The sequence below is a fragment of the Aquarana catesbeiana genome, linkage group LG07, assembly GCF_042186555.1.
Source record: "Aquarana catesbeiana isolate 2022-GZ linkage group LG07, ASM4218655v1, whole genome shotgun sequence".
Lineage (NCBI taxonomy): Eukaryota > Metazoa > Chordata > Amphibia > Anura > Ranidae > Aquarana > Aquarana catesbeiana.
The window spans coordinates 15,639,111-15,649,071 of NC_133330.1; the positions used below are offsets into that span (position 1 = coordinate 15,639,111).

The window sequence follows — 9,961 nt, forward strand, 5'->3', positions numbered from 1 at the left end:
CGCTACTCGCGTATGCGATTGCTTCTGCACGCGAGCTCGTTGGGACGGGGGGGGGGGGGACGTTTAAAAAAATCTTTTTTTTTCCTATTTATTTTATCTTTTATTTTTTATTTTTACACTGTTCTTTAAAAAAAATGGTGTCACTTTTATTCCTAATACAAGGAATGTAAACATCTCTTGTAATAGAAAAAAAGCATGACAGGACCTCTTTAATTTGAGATCTGGGGGTCAAAAAGACATCACATCTCATATTTACACTAAAATGCAATAAAAAAAATAAATAAAAAAACTGTCATTTAAAAAATACAAAAAAAATGACCCTTTAAGAGCTATGGGCGGAAGTGACGTTTTGGGGGCCATCTTCCCCTCACTCGTCTCCATGTCACACAAGAGAGAAGATCCGATCACCTCCGCCGCTGCTGATGGCTCCGGTAAGCGGCGGAGGGTACCGGAGCGCGGCGGGAGGGGGGCCCCCTCTCCTGCCGCTGATAAAAGTGATCTCGCGGGGAATCCTCCGCAGGGACCACTTTTAGCGTGAAGCGGACCGCCGGCTGAACAAGAGGATACCGGGGTTATGGCAGCTAGCTGCTCCAATCAGGAAGCAGGTCCTGAGACCCGAGTGGCTTAAAAGAAAAAGGTATGGGCTCAGGGCGCAGAGCACTGTGTCTTGAGCCAACCCAGTTGTGTGAAAATAGCGAATTAATATTCGCTGGTGTCTTCTTGATTCTCTTCCCTGCCAATCATAAAGCAGGTCCTGAGACCCGAGTGGCCAGGGAGTCTTAGGACTTCCTGTTTGGAGGAGAAGCAACGGCCACAGAGTGAGGAGTTTCTGGAGAGAGGAGCAGCAAGCCATACCCCGGATCCTTCTCATCTGCCTCCTAATGTAAGGAGGCCTCTGATCCAGTGGCGGTTGGTGGTAATTTTTTTTGGGGGGGGGGGGGGCAGCAAACAGTGCACTTACCTCATCCATGGTGGGCAATCACGGGTGGCTTTCCCGGCTCTCCGCCGCAGGCATCACAAGCAACTTCCCCTTCCCCTGCTCGGCGTCTTCCGTCTCCTCCCTCCTCCTCGGCGGCCAATCAGAACGCTTCTCCTTTCGGCCAGTCAGGGAACGGGTCTCAGAACCCGCGCTTCCTGATTGGCGCAAAGGCGATTAAGTGTAAGAATAGGGAATATTCATTCCCTATTCTCACACACCTGGGTGGGCTCCAAGCGCATTCTCAGCGCCCTAAGCCCACCCTATTTTGAAGCCTATTAGAGCCTTTGGCTCTAATCGGTGCTTCAAAAAACCCCCTGCATTGAAATTCATGTGCCCTGCGTCGTGAAAGGGGCCAGATGCATGGATAGGGGAGGCGGCACCCATGTGCCCTTAATGGACTGGCTGCCCTTGCTCTGATCGCCACCTTCCTGTCCGCCTCCCGCGGAGGGGGGTGTGTTTGCTGCCTTCCGTCGTCTCCCCTGGGGGGGATTGCCGCCTTCCCATCCGTCTCCTGCGGGGGGGATCGCCACCCTCCCATCTGTCTCCCATGGGGGGGATTGCCGCCTTACCGTCTGTCTCCCGTGGGGGGGATCGCTACCCTTCCGTCTGTCTCCCATGGGGGGGATCGCCGCCTTCCCGTCTGTCTCCCATGGGGGGATCGCCGCCTTCCCGTCCATCTCCCATGGGGGGATCGCCACCCTCCCGTCTGTCTCCCATGGGGGGGATTGCCACCTTCCCATCCGTCTCCCCTGGGGGGGATTGCCGCCTTCCTGTCCATCTCCCGCGGGGGGATCGCCACCCTCCCCTCTGTCTCCCATGGGGGGATCGCCGCCTTCCCGTCCGTCTCCCGTGGGGGGATCGCCACCTTCCCATCCGTCTCCCGCGCGCGGGGGGGGGGAATCGCCACCTTCCCGTCCATCTCCCGCAGGGGGGTCGCCACCTTCCTGTCTGTCTCCGGCGGCGGGGTCAACACCTTCCTGTCCATCTCCCGGGGAGGGTGTTGCGTTGGTTTGCTGCTCCCCCCAAAATATTGAGCACTAGCCTGCCACTGCTGCACATGTCTATAACCCACCTTACAATGTCCCCCTACTGCCCCACAGTGACACCCGGATCCATCCAGAGCTCTCCAGCATTTCAATACATATTGGAGTATAAACTTGTTCCTTTAATACCTAATACTTTCTAGAAGACTTACTAGAAAGTATTGGTTATCAGAAATTCCCCGAAAACCCATCTCAGTTTATTATCTTGGGGGGGGGGGGGGGGGGGGGGGTTCATTCTGACAATTGAATTGTATGCCATATTGAGTGAGGAAAATCCCTAAAGTGTGAAATGAGTGGAGAAAATTGATTTCGGAGGAATATAGACACCATTTGGCAGGAGAATGAAGAATTCTTTGTGAAATCATGTTGGCAGATGAATGGTGAAGGGCAGGGCAGATAAGGTAATTTGGATGTAACTGGGGCACAAAAGTGTGTGAAAGAGACGGAGAACGGGAGGAAGCAGATGTTACAAAGTAACAAAGTTATTAGTGTCGTTTTAGGATTCTCACATTTTCTGCATACTCGCTGACACCGATACAAAGTATTTGAAGATCTTAGGATTTAAAGGGGTTGTAAAGGTAAAAATTTTTTCACCTTAATGCATTCTATGCATTAAGGTGAAAAAACTTCTGACAGAACCGCCGCCCCCAGCCCCCCGTTTTACTTACCTGACGCCTCGAAAGTCAGCTTCGCGTTCCCGACATCTGTTCCTCCGCTCACCCTGGCCGCTGATTGGCTGCAGTGGATGGATTGAAAGCAGCGCAGCCATTGGCTCGCGCTGCTGTCAATCACATCCGATGACGCGGCGCGCCGGGGGGCGGGGCCGAGTGATACAGCGAGCGGCTTATAGCCGCCGGCTGTATCACGGGAGCGCGCCCGCAAGCACTCACCACCGTGCGAGGGAGCTCGCATTAAGGTGGTGAATTCTTGCGGGGAGGAGCTGAAACAGCCGCCGAGGGACCCCAGAAGACCAGGTTCGGGGCCACTCTGTGCAGAACGAGCTGCACAGTGAAGGTAAGTATAACATGTTTGTTATTTTAAAAAAAAAAAAAAAAAACACCTTTACAAACGCTTTAAAGCTTAACTCCAGAAAAACAAACTAAATAAAGAGATAAAATACATAAATGGGAGGTTTTTTTTTTAGCTACCAGGAGATTAATCCTGAGATCTAGTCCTGAGACTAAAGGCCCCATAGAGAAAATCTGAAGATAAATTTTGTCCAATCTACCGATTTTCTGATCGTTACTATGCTGCTTTTGACAGCCGATTATGAATTTTCGGCAGACAAAAACTGGATGTGCAGGCTTGAAAATTTTTGTCTGATGTGACCACAACGTCCGATTTTCTTTTCATTAGTACGGTTTTCTGACAAAAAAAAAAATCTGAAGAGCAAGACTAGGCATGCTCAGAAATGAAAGAGCACACACAATGAAAGAGCAACAATTCAACACATTACGTCACTTCTGACGTTGTGTTCTGTCGTCAGAAAATTTTCTGATGGTTAAGGCTAAGGCTGGCCATACATTGGGTCGAATTTTCAAAAGAATTTTCTTTTGAAAATCAGAAAATTTGTGTGTTTTGTGATCCGATGGCGCCACCATTGATTTCGAAATTCGGCCAACCAAGCCTTCAATTTCAACTCCATGTTGCTAAAGAAAATATTTTTTGTGGCTGGGAATCTTCTTTTCTTTCCGGGAATTTTCTTTTCTTGCACATGCGCATTTCTTTTTCAATTACATTTCTCGCACGATTCTCCCATCATTGATTGAAAAATCGTTCGTTTTTCAAAAAATTTCCAACGTGTCAGATTACTCACATTTAGTTGCCGCACGAAAATTGGCTGTTGCTGAAGCTCCACTAATGATGCGAAATACGAACAAAAATTCTTAGATAAGATTTTCGAAAAGAAAATTCTTTTGAAATTCGACCCATGTATGGCCTGCCTAATGCTGGTCATACATGGTTCGAATTTCGTAAGAATTTTCTTTCGAAAATCGTATGAAAGAATTTTCGTACGAATTTCGCACCATTAGTGGAGCTGCAACAACGACCGATTTTCGTGCGGCAATCAAATTTGAGGAATCGGACATGTTGGAATTTTTTTGAAAAACGAACGATTTTCTAATCAATGATGGGAGAATCGTGCGAGAAATGTACTAAGAAAAGAAAATTTACGGAGAGAAAAGAAGAATCCCGGCCACGAAAATTCTTTTCTGTAGCAACATGAGGTGAAATTGAAGGCTTGGTCGGCCAAATTTCGAAAATAAATGGTGGCGCCATCGGATCACAAAAAAAACAAACTTTCTGATTTTGAAAAGAGAATTTGTTCAAAATTCGACCATGTATGGCCTGCTTAAGGCAGGCCATACATGGGTCGAATTTCGAAAGAATTTTTTATTTCGAAAATCCTATCTAAGAATTTTCGTTGGTATTTGGCACCATTAGTGGAGCTGCAGCAACAGCCGATTTTCGTACGGCAATCAAATTTGAGTAAAATCGGACATGTTGGAATTTTTTGAAAAACAAACGACTTTCTAATCAATGATGGGAGAATCGTACGAGAAATGTGCATGTGCAAGAAAAGAAAATTCCCGGAAAGAAAAGAAGATTCCCAGCCACGAAAATTCTTTTCTGTAGCAACATGGAGGTGAAATTGAAGGCTTGGTTGGCCGAAATTTGAAATCAACGGTGGCGCCATCAGATCACAAAACGCACAAATTTTCTGATTTTCAAAAGAAAATTCTTTCGAAATTCGACCCAATGTATGGCCAAGCCTTGTACACACGGTCAGATTATTGGACAAATTATTATTATTATTATTATTATTATACAGGATTTATATAGCGCCAACAGTTTACGCAGCGCTTTACAATATAAAAGGGAGACAATACAGTTATAATACAATAAAATACAAGAGGATTAAGAAAATTTTTGTCAGATTTTTGTTTGATGCTAGTATACAAACCAAGGACCCCAATGGTGCAAGGCAAAACTGGTAACCACTAAGCCAGTAAAGCCGAATATACATTGATTGAAACTCGCCCGGTTCGACAGGGACTGGCCGAGGATCGATCCATGTATGGGCAGGCTGATTATACCCATTATATCCATTATATCTTAATATCCATCGATTGACTTGGGTACAACCAGCCTTTTGGATTTTTTACATACAATTACTGTCGGCAGATAAAGCCGCCAGCAGTAATCGTGTTCTGCCAGCAGGAAGGCTCACACGACAGAACATAACAGGGCTCCAGGAGGCATTCCCCCATCAACACTGACTGTGTTATGCCCCGTACACACGATTGGACATTCCGACAACAAAATCCATCGGATTTTTTCCGACGGATGTTGGCTCAAACTTGTCTTGCATACACACGGCCACACAAAGTTGGTCGGAAATTCCGAACGTCAAGAACACGTACGACGAGCCGAGAAAAATGAAGTTCAATAAGCCAGTGCTGCTCTTCTGCTTGATTCCGAGCATGCGTGGCACTTTATGTGTCGGAATTGTCTACACACGATCGGAATTTACGCGAATGGATTTTGCTGTCGGAAAATTTTAGAGCCTGCTCTCAAACTTTATTTTTGTAGGAAATTCTGATGGAAAAAGTCTGATGGAGCCCACACACGGTCGGAATTTCCGACAACAAGCTCCGATCGCACATTTTCCATCGGAAAGTCTGATTGTGTGTACAGGGCATTAGAAGGAAAATGTAATTATCGATGGGCTGCATAACTGCTGCCCTAATACTACATTAGTTGGACTTTTTTTTTGTATCTGCTTAGCGTTGGGTTGTACATTTGAGGGCAAAACCGAAACTTATGGTAGTCAGCAGAAGTGTGCCAGTAGATGCCTTCTTACTCACCAAGCAGACGCGCCCGATACGGGAATGGATGGTGGGGCTGTGAGGAGCATCCGTGGACTTTTCCCGGAAGAAGAAATACAATTTGTCATCATTTCGCTCTGCGCTGTCCGGAATCAGCTGTACATGGACAAAAGCGGGGTCTAAAACGGAAAGAATAGACGGCTTTTATGGAAAGACCAGAAGTCGGACTGTATATATAACCCATCATAAGGTCACACCGTAGACTTGTAATGTCCCTGTATGAGGTATGAACTCACCATTAAGCCAGCGGGAGTTATACTGGTCAGTTCTCATGGCCGCCTTCTTGCCCATCGCTCTGAAAATGGCCGCATCTGTGCCCATAAAGTCGATGTAGACACCAGAGTAGAGTTCCTCATCTGTAGAAGGAGGTCAGATGTTATGTTTTAAGTTCAAAGTACCCAAAACACATCTGCAGGTCACAACTGTTGGGTCATGTTTAGATACAGTCATGTAAAGTTAGACTTGGCTGGGTCAGAGCGGTATATTAGCGAGCACAGCTCTGACCGACAGTTATCTGGCTGGCACTTGGCCCAACAGCTGCTCCTGATTAATTAGAGAGTCTCGACCTTAGATTGTAACGAAAGCCCCTCAGGTGGAGGGTAAAGGGAGGGCCCACATGGGGGGGAGAAGGCGGATTAGCAGGAATGAGTTCTGGCAGTCTTGTCTATTACTCCAGATGGACCTCCTCTTTAGAACCCACAGCTGCTCCTAAGCTGTGTCTGTACATTAACCCGTCACTTCACCAACTATACATTATATGACTCTGTGGGTAGTATGCATTGAGCAATGGACTGGTAATGGGGCTCTACTGCAATCTCATCAGTATGATGAACAGGCGTCAATAAACACTCATGCTGATTATTAACAACTGCTGGAATCTTCCCTAATCTGGTGTCACTGGGGACATTTTAATTGAACACTAGGAGGTCTTTTGTAGATGCAACATTTTTAGGGGTTTGCATTCGGGGTCAGTTTGAGAAGCTCCTAAGATCCTTCAAGGGTGTTTCTGTCCTTTCAACCTCCATCTAAGCTGCTAGGAGCTGCTTTTGAATTTTCATTGACTGAAGCAGAGGTAACCAAAAACTTGTGTGCTTAAGTTCTTACAAAGTACAAAAATGACCATATGTGGGGATGGCATGCACAGTGGATGAGCTATTTAATATACTTTAAACATTCTGAAGCGTGGCATGCAACATGTTGGTAGGAATCATCTCCCTAGAGCAGGGGTGTCAAACTCAATTTCTTTGCGGGCCGCATCAGCACTATGTTTGCCCTCAAAGGGCCAGTTGTATCTGTAAGATTATGTATCTACTGAAATACATGGGAGTACTCAAGAGTATTCAACATACAGAGTGCAGAGTTCAGGAGTGTGCTACATACAGAGTACAGAATTCAGGAGTGTGCTATGAGCAGAGTGCAGAGTTCAGAAGTGTGCTATGTACAGAGTGCAGAGTTCAGAAGTGTGCTACATACAGAGTACAGAGTTCAGGAGTGTGCTATGAGCAGGGTGCAGATTTCAGGAGTGTGCTATGTACAGAGTGCAGAGTTCAGAAGTGTGCTATGTACAGAGTGCAGAGTTCAGAAGTGTGCTATGTACAGAGTTCACAGTTCAGGAGTGTGCTATGAGCAGGGTGCAGATTTCAGGAGTGTGCTATAAGCAGGGTGCAGAGTTCAGGAGTGTGCCACGTACAGAGTGCAGAGTTCAGGAGTGTGCTATGAGCAGGGTGCAGAGTTCAGGAGTGTGCTATAAGCAGGGTGCAGAGTTCAGGAGTGTGCTACATACAGAGTGCAGGGTTCAGGAGTGAGCTACGTACAGAATGCAGAGTTAAGGAGTGTGCTAGGTACAGAGTGCAGAGTTCAGGAGTGTGCCAGGTACAGAGTGCAGAGTTCAGGAGTGTGCTAGGTACAGAGTGCAGAGTTCAGGAGTGTGCTAGGTACAGAGTGCAGAGTTCAGGAGTGTGCCACATACAGAGTGCAAAGTTCAGGGGTTTGCTATGCATAGTGTGCAATCCCAAACCCCTCCAAAGCTTGCTTTCATCTCAACTCTCCCCTACCTGGCCCAGCTCTAGTACCTCCCTGTGTAAGCGGCTCTACTACCCTTGTATTCAGCTGTAATACCTCCCTGGTACTCCCTGATACCTGGAGATCTGTCCCCACCGTGAGTGTGTTGAGGTACTGTATCTGTTAGATTCGGGAGCTGCTGAGAGCAAAGCTGTTGTAAATCAGAAGGCTTCTGTGTTTACAAGTGACAGCGGGGAGCAGGAGTGGAGGATGAGAGCCGGAAGTGGTGGAATGGAGTTCAGTCATGTTCCAACTGCAAACTTGGGTGCAAGGGCCACATGACAAGACCTGGCAGGCGGGATTAGACCCGCGGGCCTTGTGTTTGACATAAGTAACCTAGAGTGTGTCAATGAGATTTTCCAACCTTAGGAAACTATTGCCTAGGTAAGATTTCCAAACATTGGGTTAACCAGCTTAGCACCACATGATGTGGCCTGTTTGACTCCTTCTCGAAGGGACCCTGGTCCATCCATTGGTACCATTCATGGTGTAACCACGAACTAGGTGTTTTATCTGTTCCCAGGCATGGTTCATCCCCTTAGTCCAGTTCATTTTTGTAGTGTGAGTGTTCCAAAACCGTCTCCAAGACTGTTTGGACAAGGTGGCTTTGGGCATAATTCACTTAAATCTGGGCATGAACCATGCCCGATCACAAAAGTCTCATAGATCATTGAGCACCCATGGAGCACTGTACAACATCACTGTAGTCTGGTTGGCAGAGGTGATGATGTAAGCATGCGCTGTACCTTCTGGTACTCGAAACCCAGAAGGAGAATTAAGCCAGCCATAGATGGTTCAAATCTTAGCCGGTTCCGCAAGGAAGCGGCTGAGATTCAAACCATGTATGGGCAGGCTGAATGTACCCAAGTTGATCGTTCAACCCGTGGTTACAAGAAAGAAATGTGCTCCATTTATGGGTTGCCTTAGGAGGGGGGACAATCCTATTCAGACGTGGTTCCAATCAACCAGTGGGAATACACCCTTAAGTGGCTCTCTCAGTGCTTCCTGATGTTTCTATATATCCTAGACAGGCCAAATTGTAACATTGTACATTGTCCGGCCATCACAAAGTGTCATTCTCAACTGACAGCATGTTTACTGGAAGAACTGATAAGAATCTAAAGTAGTTTAAGCCAAACAGTGCATGTTTTCACTAGATGAGCCGATAAGAGTGTAGTGCAATCCACCGGAAAAAAGCAAAGAAAGTACATGATAAAGAAAAGAAAATAAATAAATACAAAAGTAACAGTTTCTGTCACTTCTAGTCCCGGTTCACCCAGGGGCGACCTGTTAGGCATCTAAGCCGCCTGACAAGTCGCGCTCCATGCAGTGCAATAGAACTGTTTTAATAGGAGCGACTCAAGTCGCTCCGACTTAGAAAAGAGTTCCTGCACTACTTTGGGGCGACTTCAGAGCGGATTGCATTGACTTCTATTAAAGAAGTCGTTTACAAGCCACGCTGAGGTCGCGCTGTGCGGGGCGGCTTCAGAGTCGGGTGACTTTGAAGCTGCCCCTGTGTGAACCAGCAGTTAAGCTCCATGCACACTAGCTTAAAAAAATTAAGCTTCAAGTCTCTTTTTTGGGAGGTTTAAAAATAACAAACATGTTATACTTACCTCCTCTGGGCAGTTGGTTTTGCACAGAGCAGCCCCTATCCTCCTCTTCTCCGGTCCCTCCCTGGCGCTCCTGGCCCCTCCCTCCTGCTGAGTGCCCACACAGCAAGCAGCTTGCTATGGGGGCACCCAAGCTGAGATGCTGCTCTGTGTGTCCATTCAGACAAAGAGCTGTGGCTTGGTCCTGCCCCCCTCCTTATTGGCCCACTGATTGGCCCATTGGCCCCCCTCCTCATTGGCCCACTGTGGGTCGGTCCTGCCCCCCCTCCTCATTGGCCCACTTGCCAATGGCTCCCGCTGCTGTGTGTCAGCCAATCAGGGGGGAGAGTCCTGGACAGCCCGAAGCTCTCGTGCAACATGGGTGGATCAAGATGA

General features: G+C 47.2%; 1 protein-coding gene across 2 annotated transcripts in view; it reads right to left on the reverse strand.

The window, feature by feature from the left end:
• Positions 1-6,268, reverse strand: part of SEMA3F (semaphorin 3F) — a gene marked incomplete at its 5' end in the record, with an annotated part of 28,768 nt that extends 22,500 nt beyond the window's left edge. For both annotated transcript variants that reach the window (XM_073591661.1, XM_073591659.1), the window contains 2 exon segments: positions 5,892-6,031; positions 6,149-6,268. In XM_073591661.1, coding sequence (XP_073447762.1) covers positions 5,892-6,031; positions 6,149-6,268 — 260 coding nt within the window.
• Positions 6,269-9,961: the final 3,693 nt, after the last annotated feature.